This window comes from Mustela lutreola, chromosome 10, assembly GCF_030435805.1.
Source record: "Mustela lutreola isolate mMusLut2 chromosome 10, mMusLut2.pri, whole genome shotgun sequence".
Lineage (NCBI taxonomy): Eukaryota > Metazoa > Chordata > Mammalia > Carnivora > Mustelidae > Mustela > Mustela lutreola.
In genome coordinates this window covers 75,090,000-75,109,208 of record NC_081299.1, presented here as the reverse complement: position 1 = coordinate 75,109,208, position 19,209 = coordinate 75,090,000, and the positions used below count along the sequence as shown (strand labels likewise).

General features: G+C 39.7%; 1 protein-coding gene across 2 annotated transcripts in view; it reads left to right on the top strand.

The window, feature by feature from the left end:
- KYAT3 (kynurenine aminotransferase 3) overlaps window positions 1–19,209 on the top strand; it is a 66,911-nt gene that overhangs the window by 18,122 nt on the left and 29,580 nt on the right. For both annotated transcript variants that reach the window (XM_059136232.1, XM_059136233.1), the window contains exons 3-4: window positions 15,612–15,670; window positions 16,201–16,345. In XM_059136232.1, the coding sequence (XP_058992215.1) occupies window positions 15,612–15,670; window positions 16,201–16,345 (204 nt within the window). The remainder of the gene's footprint in view (window positions 1–15,611; window positions 15,671–16,200; window positions 16,346–19,209) is intronic.

Sequence of the window (19,209 nt, the reverse complement as noted above, 5' to 3'; positions counted from 1 at the left end):
GCTAAGGAAGTGTGGGTTTGGAAGGGTTTAGTAATTTTCTTTAATCACATTCCTAATGTCTTTAATCACCATGCTCTATGTTGTCAGATAGACTGTGTTTAATAGTTTCCTATGTCTGCTTGCTGTAACAAATGACCACAAACCTGATGGCTTAATAATACAGAAATTTATTCTCAGTTGTGGAGATGAGAATTTAAGATCAGTATCACCGGGCCAAAATGAAGGTATCACTGGGCCACACTCCCTCCAGAGGCTCTTGGGAGTAATCTTTTCCTTCCTTCATCCAGCTTCTGGTGGCTGCTGGTACTCCTTGGCTTTTGGTCATGTTAGCCAGCATCTTCGGATTGCCCTCTGTTCCATCTTCACACGGCCTTTTCGTCTATACATGTATGAACTCCTTCCGTTTCCTTTTAAAGATGTGTGTGATTATATTTAGGGGCCACCTGAAAAGTCCAAAATAATCAAGACCAACTCGAGACCCTTAATTTAATCACATCTGCGAGGATAGAATGATTTGTACTGCCATATAAGGCAATAGTCACAAGTCCCAAGGGTTAGCATGCAAACATCTTTTGGGAAGTCATTTCTGAGCCTACCACTGTGGGGATTATGGAGAAGATCCTATAGATAGGGGGAAAGAATTCGAATAAAAGCATGGGAAACAGGGGTACCTGGATAGCTCAGCTGGTTAACTGTCTGACTTTTGATTTCAGCTCAGGTCATGATCTCAGGGTCATGGAATTGAGCCCTGTGTTGGGCTCTGCACACTAAGGATGGAGCCTTTAAGATTCTCTCTCTTTGGGATGCCTGGATAGCTCAGTTGGCTAAGCGTCAGACTCTTGATTTTGGCTCAGGGCGTGATCTCACTGTCATGAGATGGAACTCTTTGTTGGACTCTGTGCTCAGCATGGAGTCTGCTTGAGATTCTCTCCCTCTCCACCTGTCCCTCCCCCAGTTCTCTCTCTTGCATGTGCACTCTCCCTCCTCCCTCTCTCTGGGGGGAAAAAAAAGGCAAGGGAAACAAACACCACAAATGCAATTAGAGAATGGCAAGTGCCTCTGAGCTGTTGAATCACTGTCTGTGAGGGGATGGCATGGTGGGAGAGAAGGCTGGAAATAGACTAAGGGCCGTGGATGCCAGGTTTGAATTTGAATCACATTCCGTAGTTTGTGGAGAGTCGGGGGAGATTTTAGAGTGAAGTGGTAGCCCATGATGTGCTTTAAGTGCATAGCTCTGTGGCACTGGGTGATGGGTTAGAGGGAAGATGCCCTTGAAATACTTAAAAATGAGGATAGTTAGGAAGAGGTGGGATTTCGTTCATGTGTTCAGAAAATACTTGTAAATACAACCTGCCAAAGACCATTTTAGATCCCAGAGATACAGCACTGAACAAGGTAAGTCCTTGTTTTCTGAGGTTTTCATTTTAGTGAGCAAGATTGATAATTAAGAAATAATAATTTCAGGGGTACTGGGTGGCTCAGATTGTTAAAGCGGATGCCTTCGGCTCAGGTCATCACCTCCACATCCTGGGATCGAGCCCCATGTTATCAGGCTCCCGGTTCAGCAGGGAGTCTGCTTGCTTCACCCTTTGCCTCTCCTCGCTGTGCATGCTCTTTCTCTGTCTCTCTCCTTCTCTCAAATGAGTAAATAAGACCTTAAAAAAAAATAAAATCTTTAAAAAAGAAAGAATAATTTCAAATAATGGTGAATGTCATAAGAAAGTTAAATAGAGAAACTTGCTAAAATTCTTGCTGGGGCTAGTAGGAGAGAGGCGATGAGTAATATTAAGGCATATAGTTTTAGAAGCCCTCTCTGGAGAGGGTATATTCAATTAATATTTGAGTGTGTACCTGTGTGTTTGTGTGTGTAAATATTTATTTATATAGTAGGGGAAACTCATTTGCATCTCTTCCAAGGCACCATGAGGCCCAACCGCATATACACACACATAAACACACACATACACACACAGATTCCTGGCTACACACCAGTTTCCAAGTGGAGGAGGCAGCCCTCGCTGTTCCAGCATTCACCCAAGGAAACAAAGGCAAGGCGAGGCAAGGTGGAGTGGGGAATCTGGGCCTAAGAGAAGGGCATTCCAGGCAGACCACACAGCAATTGCAAAGGCTTTTTTTTTTTTTTTTTTTTAAGATTTTATTTATTTATTTGGCAGAGAGATCACGAGTAGGCAGGCAGAAGAGGAAGCAGGCTCCCTGCTGAGCAGAGAGCCCACCCAACGTGGGACTCGATCCCAGGACCCGAAGATCATGACCTGAGCCATAGGCAGAGGCTTTAACCCACTGAACCACCCACGCACCCCTGCAAAGGCTTTTATATCAGCAACTTTGCTGCACTACCAAAACCCACACAATCTACCTTCTCAGGTCATGAACATTTTATACTCACCCGTATTAATATATAGGCTGTAAATCAGTAGTGGCTTGCTCCAGGTGGTAGCTCCACTCTGTGTCTTTTTATTCCACGACTGAGTAGCCCCACTTTGAAACATGGTCTTCTCATAGTAGAGAAGTATGAGTGTGAGCCATAACCATGCAGAAGCAATTACAGCTTCTTAGACATAGTATAGATCACATCTGCTCACACTCCACTGACCAGAGAAAATCACATGGCCAATTTCAGAGTCACTCCTGGAACGGGGAGGTGAATAACTCTATAGAGTAATATAGTATGTGATGGAAACAAACCAGGCATGTTTAGGGTATAGAAAGAAGAAAGGTTCAGTGTGAATAGGGAATCTTGGTTTGTTTTGCTCACTGATCTATCCCATGCAGAAGAATACCTTGTGCACAATACATATTCAATAAATAGTCATTGCATGAATGAAAGGAAGCCAGTGTGGTTAGAATGTAAAGGAAACATGAGATTGCAGTTGCTAGCAATGTATCAGTTGGCAGGTAAGAGGAAACTGAATTCCACCCCTGCCTGAGAATTTGGTTCTGTAGCCAGTTCTTTCCCCTGACCCTCTGCTCCAGCAGTAGAAGCTTCAGCTCTGTACATTTAGCTCTGCCATAGATTCCCTGTGAACTTCCCATTTAGATGGACTACCGCGGCCTGAGACCCCTCCCTCTTTTTAAGAACATCAACTCTTCTTTCTCCAGAAAATGCTCTTTTCCCCATTCCAACCATGTTTTTCAATAGAAGCTAATGTCTTATAGAGGTACTATCCAAGGGTATTAACAGGCTCTTGTTCAAGGAGCCCACCTAAGAGAACCGGGAGATTGTGGAGCAGATCTGTCCTATTACTTGCCTGGGTAGTGGGCATGACATTAAAAAGACATATAGTCTTTTTATCCCCAAAAAAGAGCATCATCATTCAACTGCGTCTCTACACCTCATGATCTTGCTCTGCACTGCGTTTGCTAATATTTTTTCATCATGTTCTTAACAACCATACTAATATAGTACTTTTTAAATTGTTGTGGAAGTGCCACAGTTTATTAGCCAAGGCTAGGTCATTCGGAGCCTTTCCCTAGAATTTTCGAAACTGAAATAGAGGAAGCAACTCTCAGTCCCCTCCACAGGTGACAAAAACACAGTGGTGGTAAAACTGTGACTTTGTTTTTGTCACCTGTGGAGGAAAGCAGACCAAGATTGGGTAAAAATGTATATGAGTTACTGGTAAGCCTGGCCACACATCTTTCCTTATCATGGTGATGTGAGCTTTCTCATAAATTCCCCTTTTGCCTAAATTGTTTTTGATTGAGTTTCTGTCTCTGCAGCTAAGAGAGCTGAGTAATACAGCCTGGGAGCTTCGAAGGCATCTGTGTACTCATCTGTTTCTCAGCCTGAAATCTAGGAAAGAGTTTCTTTTTAGTCAGGTTAGGGAATAATCAACTTTCTGGCAAACTCTCAAACTAGTAAAGTGTCAATAAATTATGCAATTTGTTATGCAATAAATTATGCAATTATATGCAAAATTTATTTTTTTTAAAGATTTATTTATTTTAGAGAAAGAGAGAGCATGAGAGAGTAAGCATGGGGACAAGCAGGAGGAGAGAGAATTCTTAGTCAACTCCTCACTGAGCATGGAGCCTGATGTAGGACTTGATCTCACAACCCAGAGATCATGAGCTGAAACCAAGAGCTGGATGCCTAACCCAAGAGCACCACCCAGGGGCTTGCAAAATTTCTTTTTAAAGTAGATTTTTTTTTTTTTTAAGACATTTAGGAAGTAAGTGCTAAGGAATAAAGGAAAATGAAAGTAAGTATGATCATTGTGGTTGTTGGAACATCAGATTTTATACCTTTTTCCATAAAACTAAATCAAAAACTGTGTGTTCAGTTAGTTTAGCTAAACTAGATGACTATATATTGATGATATTTCATCCTTCTTGTAATAATAAATACTTGTGTTATAGTAGAGCATTCCCCTCCACATCAAACTCCAAAACTGAAGGAAACAGAATAAGAACCTATAATTAAATGCACAGTAGAAACACACTACCTATAGTTTCAAAACACGGGAAACGCCCAAACAATAGGGAACGAATGAGTAAAAAACCTGAAATAATACCTGCTAATCAAAGTGAAAATTTTATGTCAGAAAATTCATAAAATGTTTAAGATGCTCTCTTAAAAGAAAAGGCAAATGTTTGGAAAATTAGAAATGCCTGATTCGTAGATCTGAAAGAGAAGGGATGTTTCAGTTACCCCAGTGGCCAGACACATTAAGGTGTACCCATTAGATTGTTACTTACTTTCTGCTGCAGCCTACTCTTGAAGTACTGGGGTCTGTCTGCCTCTCCTATCTATTATTGTTGTCACCTCTCTAACCATTGGCTTGTTAGTTCTGTTTCTGACCTTTTCTTGCACTCTTTGTCTTTTTATGCTTGACTCAGCCCATGGTGCATCGATGCTGACACCCCCCAGTTTCCCCAGGTTTAACCCACCACCTGGGAAGAATTTTCTACATCTGTCCTCTCTGACCCAAAAGTAGCAGTCTTGTAGGAAGAGTGCTCAAAATATATATAGCTGAAACTTTACTATGCTAGAGACTTAGGATAATGGGTAATATTTTTTCTTCTTTCCAAGTTTTCCTTGTTCCAACACCATTGCAGTAACCCTTGCAGAGAGAATTGGCAAGAAGCTTTTTCTCATCTCTCCCAAGAGTTCCACCTAGTGGTGATTCTGCAGAACTGCACTTTTCAGCCTCAAGTAGAGGAAAAAAAGACGCTGTTTATTATTTCACTAGCATTTTTGTGTTTATAACATAGCAGTGTAATATATGTATGCACGATATTAATTTACCTGGGAGCAAAAACCAGCTCATGGAGTAGCTGACCCAGAAATTAATATGGGCCCTGTAGATTTCCAATCATAACACCCGAAGCTCATACTTAATTCCCCATAGGATTCCGGGTTTACTAACATTTCATAAGACTGGTTCTACTCTGGACAGTAATTCTTATATAGTGAGCATTTGCATCTACTGCTGATTCTTGATGTTTTTAGACACTGTCAGGTGTCTTGTAAATGTCCATCACTTTATTAATTTACTCTGTTTGCCTGAAGAGAGTAGGACAAACTCAGTGGCTGAAGCAACAAAACTGTATTAGCTCACAGTTTTGTAGGCTAAAAGCCCAAGGACAGAGTGTACCAGGGTTGGATTCTTCTGTTTGATCTGAGAAAGAATCTCTTCCTGCTTTTCCCCTAGTTTTTGGTGGTTTGCTGTGAATCTCTGGCATTCCCTGACTTTCAAAAATAATCACTTTCATCTTCATGTGACATTATCCCTGTATACCAGACTGTCTCTAGATTCACCCTTTTTTATAAAGACACTGTCATATCAGTGTCATAGCAGTGTCCCCCAACCCATGACTTCAGTTTAACCAGTTACATCTGCAATGAACCTATTTCCACATTAGGTCACATTCTGAGGTACTGGGTGGTAAGACCTCAACATGAATTTGGAGGGGAGGAGTGGTTACACAATTCAACCCACAACAATCACTGTACCTCCAGACTTCATTTCTGCCATGTTGGTATCAGGCATAGTAATGAATTGTTTTGACCAACACAATGTGAGTAGAAGTGGTATGTGCACATCTGAGTAGAAATTAACATTTTTTCCCCTCCGTTATGAAATTGACAGTATTCCAAAAAGAGGCTGTTTTGTCAGCTGATGTCTCAGAGTGACAGTGACATGGAACTAAGCAGCAGCTGACCTTCAGTCAGTATGCACTGTGAAAAAGAAAGAAATCCTGATGATTTTAAGCCACCAAGACTTTGGGGTCATTTATTACTGAAGCATAAATTAACTTAAGCTGACTGACACAATAAACCTAACATAATCTGACTGATACCTTAAGTTCACTTCTGATGTGCGGATTCTTTCTTTCATTCATCAGATATTTGTTGAAAAATTACTATGTGCTAAGCATAGTTCTGTGTGTTGGACACTGTGATAGTTAATTTTGTGTTGACTTGGGCGGCCAGGGAATCCAGGTATTTGTTCAAACATCCATGTAAATGTCTGAAGGCGGTTTTCAAATGAGATTAACATTTTTTTTTTTTTATTTTTTTTATTTTTTATAAACATATATTTTTTATATACATATATTTTTATCCCCAGGTCTGTGAATCACCAGGTTTACACACTTCACAGCACTCACCAAATCACATACCCTCCCCAATGTCCATAATCCCACCCCCTTCTCCCCAACCCCCTCCCCCCGGCAACCCTCAGTTTGTTTTGTGAGATTAAGAGTCACTTATGGTTTGTCTCCCTCCCAATCCCATCTTGTTTCATTTATTCTTCTACCCACTTAAGCCTCCATGTTGCATCACCACTTCCTCATATCAGGGAGATCATATGATAGTTGTCTTTCTCTGCTTGACTTATTTCGCTAAGCATGATACGCTCTAGTTCCATCCATGTTGTTGCAAATGGCAAGATTTCATTTCTTTTGATGGCTGCATAGTATTCCATTGTGTATATATACCACATCTTCTTGATCCATTCATCTGTTGATGGACATCTAGGTTCTTTCCATAGTTTGGCTATTGTGGACATTGCTGCTATAAACATTCGGGTGCATGTGTCCCTTTGGATCACTACATTTGTATCTTTAGGGTAAATACCCAATAGTGCAATTGCTGGGTCATAGGGCAGTTCTATTTTCAACATTTTGAGGAACCTCCATGCTGTTTTCCAGAGTGGCTGCACCAGCTTGCATTCCCACCAACAGTGTAGGAGGGTTCCCCTTTCTCCGCATCCTCGCCAGCATCTGTCATTTCCTGACTTGTTGATTTTAGCCATTCTGACTGGTGTGAGGTGATATCTCATTGTGGTTTTGATTTGTATTTCCCTGATGCCAAGTGATATGGAGCACTTTTTCATGTGTCTGTTGGCCATCTGGATGTCTTCTTTGCAGAAATGTCTGTTCATGTCTTCTGCCCATTTCTTGATTGGATTATTTGTTCTTTGGGTGTTGAGTTTGCTAAGTTCTTTATAGATTCTGGACACTAGTCCTTTATCTGATATGTCGTTTGCAAATATCTTCTCCCATTCTGTCAGTTGTCTTTTGATTTTGTTAACTGTTTCCTTTGCTGTGCAAAAGCTTTTGATCTTGATGAAATCCCAGTAGTTCATTTTTTCCCTTGCTTCCCTTGCCTTTTGCGTTGTTCCTAGGAAGATGTTGCTGCGGCAGAGGTCGAAGAGGTTGCTGCCCGTGTTCTCCTCAAGGATTTTGATGGATTCCTTTCGTACATTGAGGTCCTTCATCCATTTTGAGTCTATTTTTGTGTGTGGTGTAAGGAAATGGTCCAATTTCATTTTTCTGCATGTGGCTGTCCAATTTTCCCAGCACCATTTATTGAAAAGGCTGTCTTTTTTCCATTGGACATTCTTTCCTGCTTTGTCGAAGATTAGTTGACCATAGAGTTGAGGGTCTATTTCTGGGCTCTCTATTCTGTTCCATTGATCTATGTGTCTGTTTTTGTGCCAGTACCATGCTGTCTTGATGATGACAGCTTTGTAATAGAGCTTGAAGTCCGGAATTGTGATGCCACCAACGTTGGCTTTCTTTTTCAATATCCCTTTGGCTATTCGAGGTCTTTTCTGGTTCCATATAAATTTTAGAATTATTTGTTCCATTTCTTTGAAAAAGATGGATGGTACTTTGATAGGAATTGCATTAAATGTGTAGATTGCTTTAGGTAGCATAGACATTTTCACAATATTTATTCTTCCAATCCAGGAGCATGGAACATTTTTCCATTTCTTTGTGTCTTCCTCAATTTCTTTCATGAGTACTTTATAGTTTTCTGAGTATAGATTCTGTGTCTCTTTGGTTAGGTTTATTCCTAGGTATCTTATGGTTTTGGATGCAATTGTAAATGGGATTGACTCCTTAATATCTCTTTCTTCTGTCTTGCTGTTGGTGTAGAGAAATGCAACTGATTTCTGTGCATTGATTTTATATCCTGACACTTTACTGAATTCCTGTATAAGTTCTAGCAGTTTTGGAGTGGAGTCTTTTGGGTTTTCCACATATAGTATCATATCATCTGCGAAGAGTGATAATTTGACTTCTTCTTTGCCGATTTGGATGCCTTTAATTTCCTTTTGTTGTCTGATTGCTGAGGCTAGGACCTCTAGTACGATGTTGAATAGCAGTGGTGATAATGGACATCCCTGCCGTGTTCCTGACCTTAGCGGAAAAGCTTTCAGTTTTTCTCCATTGAGAATGATATTTGCGGTGGGTTTTTCATAGATGGCTTTGATGATATTGAGGTATGTGCCCTCTATCCCTACACTTTGAAGAGTTTTGATCAGGAAGGGATGTTGTACTTTGTCAAATGCTTTTTCAGCATCTATTGAGAGTATCATATGGTTCTTGTTCTTACTTTTATTGATGTGTTGTATCACATTGACTGATTTGCGGATGTTGAACCAACCTTGCAGCCCTGGAATAAATCCCACTTGGTCGTGGTGAATAATCTTTTTAATGTACTGTTGAATCCGATTGGCTAGTATTTTGTTGAGTATTTTCGCATCTGTGTTCATCAAGGATATCGGTCTATAGCTCTCTTTTTTGGTGGGATCCTTGTCTGGTTTTGGGATCAAGGTGATGCTGGCCTCATAAAATGAGTTTGGAAGTTTTCCTTCCATTTCTATTTTTTGGAACAGTTTCAGGAGAATAGGAATTAGTTCTTCTTTAAATGTTTGGTAGAATTCCCCCGGGAAGCCGTCTGGCCCTGGGCTTTTGTTTGTTTGGAGATTTTTAATGACTGTTTCAATCTCCTTACTGGTTATGGGTCTGTTCAGGCTTTCTATTTCTTCATGGTTCAGTTGTGGTAGTTTATATGTTTCTAGGAATGCATCCATTTCTTCCAGATTGTCAAATTTATTGCCGTAGAGTTGCTCATAGTATGTTCTTATAATAGTTTGTATTTCCTTGGTGTTAGTTGTGATCTCTCCTCTTTCATTCATGATTTTATTTATTTGGGTCCTTTCTCTTTTCTTTTTGATAAGTCGGGCCAGGGGTTTATCAATTTTATTAATTCTTTCAAAGAACCAGCTCCTAGTTTCGTTGATTTGTTCTATTGTTTTTTTGGTTTCTATTTCATTGATTTCTGCTCTGATCTTTATGATTTCTCTTCTCCTGCTGGGCTTAGGGTTTCTTTCTTGTTCCTTCTCCAGCTCCTTTAGGTGTAGGGTTAGGTTGTGTACCTGAGACCTTTCTTGTTTCTTGAGAAAGGCTTGTACCGCTATATATTTTCCTCTCAGGACTGCCTTTGTTGTGTCCCACAGATTTTGAACCGTTGTATTTTCATTATCATTTGTTTCCATGATTTTTTTCAATTCTTCTTTAATTTCCCGGTTGACCCATTCATTCTTTAGAAGGATACTCTTTAGTCTCCATGTATTTGGGTTCTTTCCAAACTTCCTTTTGTGGTTGAGTTCTAGCTTTAGAGCATTGTGGTCTGAAAATATGCAGGGAATGATCCCAATCTTTTGATACCGGTTGAGTCCTGATTTAGGACCGAGGATGTGATCTATTCTGGAGAATGTACCATGTGCACTAGAGAAGAATGTGTATTCTGTTGCTTTGGGATGAAATATTCTGAATATATCTGTGATGTCCATCTGGTCCAGTGTGTCATTTAAGGCCTTTATTTCCTTGCTGATCTTTTGCTTGGATGACCTGTCCATTTCAGTGAGGGGAATATTAAAGTCCCCTACTATTATTGTATTGTTGTTTATGTGTTTCTTTGATTTTGTTATTAATTGGTTTATATAGTTGGCTGCTCCCACGTTGGGGGCATAGATATTTAAAATTGTTAAATCTTCTTGTTGGACAGACCCTTTGAGTATGATATAGTGTCCTTCCTCATCTCTTATTACAGTCTTTGGCTTAAAATCTAATTGATCTGATATAAGGATTGCCACTCCTGCTTTCTTCTGATGTCCATTAGCATGGTAAATTCTTTTCCACCCCCTCACTTTAAATCTGGAGGTGTCTTCGGGCTTAAAATGTGTTTCTTGGAGGCAACATATAGATGGGTTTTGTTTTTTTATCCATTCTGATACCCTGTGTCTTTTGACAGGGGCATTTAGCCCATTCACATTCAGGGTAACTATTGAGAGATATGAATTTAGTGCCATTGTATTGCCTGTAAGGTGACTGTTACTGTATATGGTCTCTGTTCCTTTCTGATCTACCACTTGTAGGCTCTCTCTTTGCTTAGAGGACCCCTTTCAAGATTTCCTGTAGAGCTGGTTTGGTATTTGCAAATTCTTTCAGTTGTTGTTTGTCCTGGAAGCTTTTAATCTCTCCTTCTATTTTCAATGATAGCCTAGCTGGATATAGTATTCTTGGCTGCATGTTTTTCTCGTTTAGTGCTCTGAAAATATCATGCCAGCTCTTTCTGGCCTGCCAGGTCTCTGTGGATAAGTCAGCTGCCAATCTAATATTTTTACCATTGTATGTTACAGACTTCTTTTCCCGGGCTGCTTTCAGGATTTTCTCTTTGTCATTGAGACTTGTAAATTTTACTATTATGTGACGGGGTGTGGGCCTATTCTTATTTATTTTGAGGGGCATTCTCTGAACCTCCTGAATTTTGATGCTTGTTCCCTTTGCCATATTGGGGAAATTCTCCCCAATAATTCTCTCCAGTATACCTTCTGCTCCCCTCTCACTTTCTTCTTCTTCTGGAATCCCAATTATTCTAATGTTGTTTCGTCTTATGGTGTCACTTATTTCTCGAATTCTCCCCTCGTGGTCCAGTAGCTGTTTGTCCCTCTTTTGATCAGCTTCTTTATTCTCTGTCATTTGGTCTTCTATATCACTAATTCTTTCTTCTGCCTCATTTATCCTAGCAGTGAGAGCCTCCATTTTTGATTGCACCTCATTAATAGCTTTTTTGATTTCAACTTGGTTAGATTTTAGTTCTTTTATTTCTCCAGAAAGGGCTTTTATATCTCTCGAGAGGGTTTCTCTAATATCTTCCATGCCTTTTTCGAGCCCGGCTAGAACCTTGAGAATTGTCATTCTGAACTCTAGATCTGACATATTACCGATGTCTGTATTGATTAGGTCCCTAGCCTTCGGTACTGCCTCTTGTTCTTTTTTTTGTGGTGAATTTTTACGTCTTGTCATTTTGTCCAGATAAGAGTAAATGAAGGGGCAAGTAAAATACTAAAAGGGTGGCAACAACCCCAGGAAAATATGCTTTAGCCAAATTAGAAGAGATCCAAAATCGTGAGTGGGGAGAAAGGGGATAAAAAGAGGTTCAAAAAGGAAGAAAGAAAAAAGAAAAAAAAAAAAAAAAAGAAAAGAATTTTTTTTTAAAAAAGAAAACACCTAAGAAAAATGTAAAAATATATATATATATATATTAGATAAACTAGTAAAAAATCGTTAAAAAAGAAAAAGGTAACAGTTAAAAAAAAAAAAAATTTTACCCGAAGGCGAGAAAAAAAAAAAAAAAATGAAAAAGAAAAAATTAAATTAACTGCAAGACTAAAAAAAATCACAGGAAAAAAGCCATGAGTTCCGTGTTTGGCTTTCTCCTCCTCTGGAATTCTGCTGCTCTCCTTGGTATTGAAACCGCACTCCTTGGTAGGTGAGCTTGGTCTCGGCTGGATTTCTTGTTGATCTTCTGGGGGAGGGGCCTGTTGTAGTGATTTTCAAGTGTCTTTGCCCCAGGCGGAATTACACCGCCCTTACCCGGGGCCGGGGTGAGTAATCCGCTCGGGTTTGCTTTCAGGAGCTTTTGTTCCCTGAGCGCTTTCCGTAGAGTTCCAGAGGACGGGAATACAAATGGCGGCCTCCTGGTCTCCGGCCCGGAGGAGCCGAGAGCCCAGGGCCCCACTCCTCAGTGCGCCCTCAGAGAACAGCGCCCAGTTACTCCCGTCTGCCTGACCTCCGGCCGCGCTCCGAGCTCACCGAGCCTGCGACCGGTTCAAGGTAACACGGAGCTGCGAGCTTACTGTCGGCTCTGTCTCTGTAGCCGGCTTTCCCGTTCCAATACCCGCAAGCTCTGCGACACTCAGACACCCCCGATCCTTCTGTGACCCTGCGGGACCTGAGGCCACGCTGACCCCGCGTGGGCTTCGCTCCGGTTTAGCCTCTGGAGCGATGTCCCTCCGCGGAACAGACTTTTAAAAGTCCTGATTTTGTGCGCGGTTGCTCCGCCGCTTGCCGGGAGCCGGCCCCTCCCCCCGGGGTCTATCTTCCCGTCGCTTTGGATTCACTTCTCCGCCGGTCCTACCTTTCAGAAAGTGGTTGTTTTTCTGTTTCCAGAATTGCTGTTCTTCTTCTCTTCGATCTGCCGATGGATTTTCAGGTGTTTGCAATCTTTAGATAAGCTATCTAGCTGATCTCCGGCTAGCTGAAGCAGTCTCAGCTTGCTACTTCTCCACCATCTTGACTCCTCCCCCGAGATTAACATTTAAATCAGTAGATTTTAAGTAATTTGCCTTCTATAGAATGTGGGTGGGCCTGATCCAATCAGTTGAAGACCTTAAGAGGAAAAAGACCAAGGTTCCCCCCCAGGAAAAGGGAATTCTGCCTCCAGAATGCCATTAGATCCTGAGCTGTAATATCAATTCTCCTTGGGTCTCCAGCGTGCCTTACTGCTCTGCAGATTTCATACTTGCTGGCCCACGTAAGTCACACAAGCCTTTCTTGAATCACTATATATATGCACATCTTATTGGTTCTATATTGTGGAGAAACCTGATTACAGACACATACAGTGAACAAGCTTGAACTAATCCTCAGGGTTTACAATTAAAGGAAGGTTATAGATAAATAAACAAGAAAATTACAGTGTTGTATAGTAAATGCTGGAATTTACTCCATGTAATAGAAGTACGTAGAAAGAGCATATAACCTTGACCTAGGGAATCAGAAAACACTCTGTGGAGGAAATGAAGTCTAACTTGAGAACTGAAAGTGGCAAGTGGTTTAGGAGGTACCCAAGTCCAGAGACAGGGTGATGGGGAACAGGGATTGAATTGAGTATAGAACATGCATTCTCAACAGGAGCATCATTGCCCTCAAGAGGAGAAAAGTGCTTGGCAAGTGAAATCAACCATAGCTATTACAATGTTTTGTGACCTTGGAAAGTTCAGCCCTATCTGACAAAACTTACTTTATGGAGCAGTAGGGGAGATGATTAGAAGACATATCTGAAAGGTCTCCTTATGGGGGCAGTGATGAAAAGGAGATTAGGAAACATTTGTGTAGAAAAACCGTTAAGGCAGAGGAATGATCATATGTGAAGCTACAGAAGTAAGATGAAGTATTTCAAATATTAAAATGGTTTAGGCAGGTGGGAAGGAGAAGAGAGTCAGGGAGGTTGTGTGAGAGGCTGTTCTGGACACAAATTTTAAAATTAAATCTGGAAATATGTTTTGCCTTCAGTTACCTAAATATTTTGAATAAAATTGAACTTTTGTGTCTAAATGATCTGCTGCAGACTTTTCTCACCTATTTTATATATGAATTTGTACGTTGTGTTTGCAGCCACATGCTAAATGAATCATTAAGTTTTAAACATTTTAATGGCAAAGGACAATTGTTAAGATATTTTTTTCTGTCTATCATTCTGGGACTTTTTAGTTTTATAATTGTAATTTCTGAAATAGCAACCTGTTCAGGTGAGTACTTAATCATAATGCTATTCTGGAAGGCACCTTAACCTCTGGAGAATTTGCATGTGATTTACTTCGCTGGAGTTTCAAAGATTAAAAAATATGAGAGTAAGAAGATATTTTTCTTGGTTCCATTGTTGGAATAGAATGAGAACAATGGTGTATTTAATAACCATTATCATTATCTTCCTCCCAGATTGAATTAAAATTGCTTTAATATTCTATTAGGAAAATTTTATAAAAATGCTGCCAATCATTTTTTTCCCTAGCAGCTTGTTAACAGTGAACTTAACGCTAATTCAGTGCTTTGGTGAGATAGTATAAACTTAATTTTAAAAGCTAGAGAACTAAAGAATTTTATGCTGTACCATAATTTTAACTTCTAATATTTTTCTACCATAGGCCTAGCTTGATATAAAAAGACCTGACCTAAATGTCTAATACACTCTTTTTAGGAGGCAGCATTCTGGTAATATTTTTTATAAGATCTTGTTATGTAAAAGACGGTATATAGAAACAGATTTGGGGGCGCCTGGGTTGCTCCGTTGGTTAAGTGTCTGACTCTTGATTTCAGCTCAGGTCATGATCTCGGGGTTGTGGGATCAAGTCCTACACTGGAGTCCATGCTCTGCATGGAGTCCTGGACAATGGGTCTGTCCCTCTCCCTCCCTCTGCCCCTTCCCCTGCTCACACTCTAATTATAAAAATAAAGAAAGAAATAAAATCTAAAAAAAAAAAAAAGAGAGAGAGAAAAAGAAAGGAATCGGAGTATGTATTCTGGAGTCAGACTGCCTGGGTTCAGATCCTGGGTTGAATCTGTTTGGGTTTAAATGTTACTTGCTTTTGTAAACTTGGGCAGATGTGTAAAGTTCTATAACCTTACCTCACTTTGCTCTTAACTAACTTAGGGAAAATAAGAGAACCACTACATAGGGTTGTTGTGACTATGAAATGAGTTAATTATGTACAACACTTGGAACAGTGCCTGGAACCTACTCACTACTCAATAATGTGAGCTGTTATGATTTGGGGCTCTCTGTTGAATAGTTTTAAAACCCTTTGTTGAGTGCTTCCTGTGTGCCATACAAGGCACATACTTGTGGAACTGTTACTACATCTTACCTAAAATGATCTTCAGAGAAGGATTCAGGCTATGTTTTTACCCTGACTTTTTTTAGTATCATTATTGTTCTCTTTAGTGCATTTCAGGCCTTCAAAGTGGTTTATTTTTTAGGCTAGGATGCTATTTTCGTTCTTTTGTGAGAAGATAAACATCATAGGATCATAAGAAAAGCGTTCCTTAGGGCAGTAGGTGGGAGACCATTCCACTTCAGAATTTTGCACTGGGCTCTGGCATCTGTCATGGTACCGCTCTTCCCATAGCGACAATAGGGAAAATGTAGAGTTATCAGTGGTTTTCTGGCTTTTTTCAATTTTGATTAAAGAAATTTAAATATACCTTTCATTGTTTGTATCTTTCAGAAGATGTCTTTGAAAATCACCAATGCAAAACGAATCGAAGGCCTCGATAGTAATGTGTGGTGAGTGCCTTAGAATAAGCAGTACTAATTTGGTGAAGCTTTCTTCCTACACATTTTGATTTTCTTAGTTGGGAATGTTTACCCTCATCTAAAATCTACCAATAAAGGCACTTATTTTAATTTACTCATTAAGTGAAATTGGAAGGAAGTTAAGGGTCCATACACTGATTTATTCATTCGTATAAATATGGTACATGTGCTAAGCCTACAGATAGGCAGAGAAAAGGACAAAGAACTTCTCTTGTAATCCATGAGCCAGTAACAGCTGGTGTGGTTGAGGGAGAAAAAATACATGATGAAACTGTGCGTTTCAAGAAATTGAGATTTCTAAGAAACTTCTAAGTTCATTAGTTCAGCCATCATTTAATTAGACAAAGTCATTTTGTAGGTGGTAAAGTTTTTGTTGGGAACTCATATTTTTTTATTTTTAAGATTAAACTAGGTCTTAGTTTTTCAGTTTTATGTTAAGATCATGAGATATAAAAAGCTAACTGTAATTTTGGTACTTACTATTATTTTTTTAATTTGAGGATTGAATTTACAAAGTTGGCTGCAGACCCCTCTGTTGTGAATCTTGGTCAAGGTCTTCCAGATATATCTCCTCCCATATATGTAAAGGAGAAATTATCAAAGATTGCAGCAATTGATAGCCTGAACCAGTATACACGAGGCTTTGTAAGTATATGAAGACCATGTGGGACATGAACTTTTATTTTATATGGTGTTGTGTGTGAATGTGCTTCTGTCACTTCTGTATAATTGGCTTTCTGGGACCAGCTGTCCCAACCTGGTAATCAGAGGAACCCCTAACCTTGCTTGCCCTTATCTTCTGGAAGGAGCCATCCCCAACTTCTAACCCCTCCACAGTCCTATCTTGGTCTTTGCTTTACTGTTGCTCCAGCATAGGGTCTGAGGGCAACAAGGGAGGGAGAATCTTCTCTCTTTTTTTTCAGCTTTTTTTTTTTTTTTAAATTCTAAGTATGGTTAACGTACAGTGATATATTAGCTTCAGGTACACAATACTGTGACCCAGCAATTCTGTACATTACACAATACTCATCACGATGCATGCTCGAATCCACATTACCTATTTTACCCTTCCTCCTGCCCACCTCCCCTCTGTTACACATCCATTTGTTATAGTACAGAGCCTATTTTTGGTTTGTCTCTCACCTTTTTCCTTTGTTTAGTTTCTTATATTCCACATATGAGTGAAAGTGTATACTCTTTGTCTATCTCTGACTGACTGACTTCACTTAGCATTAGACTCTCTAGCCCATGTTGTTGTTGCAAATGGCAAGATTTCATTCTTTTTGATAGCTGAGTAGTATTCCATTTTGTGTATGTGTGTGTACCACATCTTCTTTACCCATTCGTCTCTTGATGGACACTTGGACTGCTTCTATAGTCTGGCCATTGTAAATAATGTTACTACAAACATGGGGTACATATTTCTTTTGAATTAGGATATATATTGTTATCATATATATATATATATATACACACACACACACGCATACATATCACATTTTCTTTATCCAATTATCTGTTGATGAACATCTGGATTCTTTCCACATTTTGGCTATTGTGGACATTGATGCTATAAACATTGGGGTGCAGGTGTCCCTTTGAATCAACACTTACATCTTTGGGGTAAGTACAGGAGTGCAGTTGCTGGATCACAGGGTAGTTCTTTATATTTTTATTTTTTTTAAGATTTTTATTTATTTATTTGGCAGGGGGAGCATTACGTAGGGAGAATGGGAGAAACAGACTTCCCACTGAGCAGGGAGCCTGATGCAGGGCTTGATCCTAGGATCCCCAGGATCATGACCTGAGCTGAAGACAGAGGTTTAACCGACTGAGCCACCCAGGCGCCCCTAGTAGTTCTATTTTTAACTCTTTGAGGACCTCCATACTGTTTTCCAGAGTGGCTACCAGTTTGCATTTCCACCAACAGTGTAAGAGGGTTCCTTTTTCTCTGCATCTTTGCCGACATCTCTTGTTTCCTGAGTTGTTAATTTTAGTCATAGTGACAGGTGTGAGGAGATATCTCATTGTGGTTTTGATTTTTATTTCCCTGATAATGAGTGATGTTGAGCTTCTTTTCATGTGTCTCTTGGCCATCTGTATGTCTTCTTTGAAGAAATGTCTGTTCAGGTCTTCTGCCCGTTTCTTGACTGGATTTTTGGGGGTTTGGGTATTAAGTTTGATACATTCTTTATAAATTCTGGATACTAGTTCTTTATCTGATATGTCATTTGTGAATATCTTCTCCCATTCTGTAGATTGTCTTTTAGTTTAGTTGATTGTTTCCTTTGCTGTGACCTATGCCCATTCTTTAAATATTTTCCAGTTTTTGTAAATATATGTAAGTATACTTATATATGTGTTTTTTATTTGAATAAGTACAGCAGATAGTATCGCACTGTCAACAGGCTGTGAATGACATTGGTCACCTCAGGGAGATGGGAAGGCAGTGTTGAGGAGAGATCATTATACTTTTTTAACAGAGCTTTGCCTAGTTTTAATTATTATATGAAGCATGTGTTATTTTTATAATTAAAAATTTTTTAAAACAGACCCTTATTATTCTGAGGAAATGTGTAGTGTTTATGGTTGCTTTCAGATCACCCCTTGCTAGAATTTGTTAGACCTGTTATTAAAATGAAATTCAAAAGAAATTTTGGATTTCCAGGAATGGTGACAATCTTCCCTTGCTCTTTTCACAAACTGTGTATATATTTTGGAGATTGAATTTAAGTAGTCTCTTTCTCTTGCTATTATTTTTTTGTTTACTGCTGTATTCCGCCACCCACCCCCATTAGTAATTATACCCAGTTTCTCTAATATTATAATATCTCCTAATTTCAAAATATGAAAAAAATGCTACAGCTTTGTTTTTATTCATTTTAATTGGGTGAGGATCTGTTACATACTAACCAACATTCTGACAAAGGTGACAAACAAAAGTATCTTTAACAACAACAGCAACAAATGCCTCCTTTTTATATGAGCTTGGATGGATAACTTAAAATGACCAAAGGCTCTTTTACTTCATAAATCTGAGGTATATCCTACCAGCCTTACATGTGTCCTGACCCAGATTCCTTTAGAGCCCTAGGTGCTTTGCAAAAAAGCCACATGCCCAGCGCTTGGACTCTCACTTGCAACTGACTGAAAATTAAGGAAGTTCTCCAAAAGCAAAAAGAGGAGCTACATGCTAGGAAACAATAACAAATAAGAAATACTGAATTCAGTACAAATAAGACAAGGAGGGGAAAAGGGAAGGGAAAGAAAGAAAAGAAGGGAAGAACAGAGAACATAGAAGAGATGAATCGAGGAAGATAGAATAAATGAGTTAAGACTCCCTACAGGAATGCTGAGCTGGGTGGCTCAGGGATGCTTGGGTGGCTCAGGTGGTTAAGCATCTGCCTTCAGCTCAGGTCATGATCCCGGGGTCCTGGCATCGAGTCCCACATTGGGATGTTTGCTCAGTGTGGAACCTGCTTCTCCCTCTGCCCCTCCCCTTCTCTTTT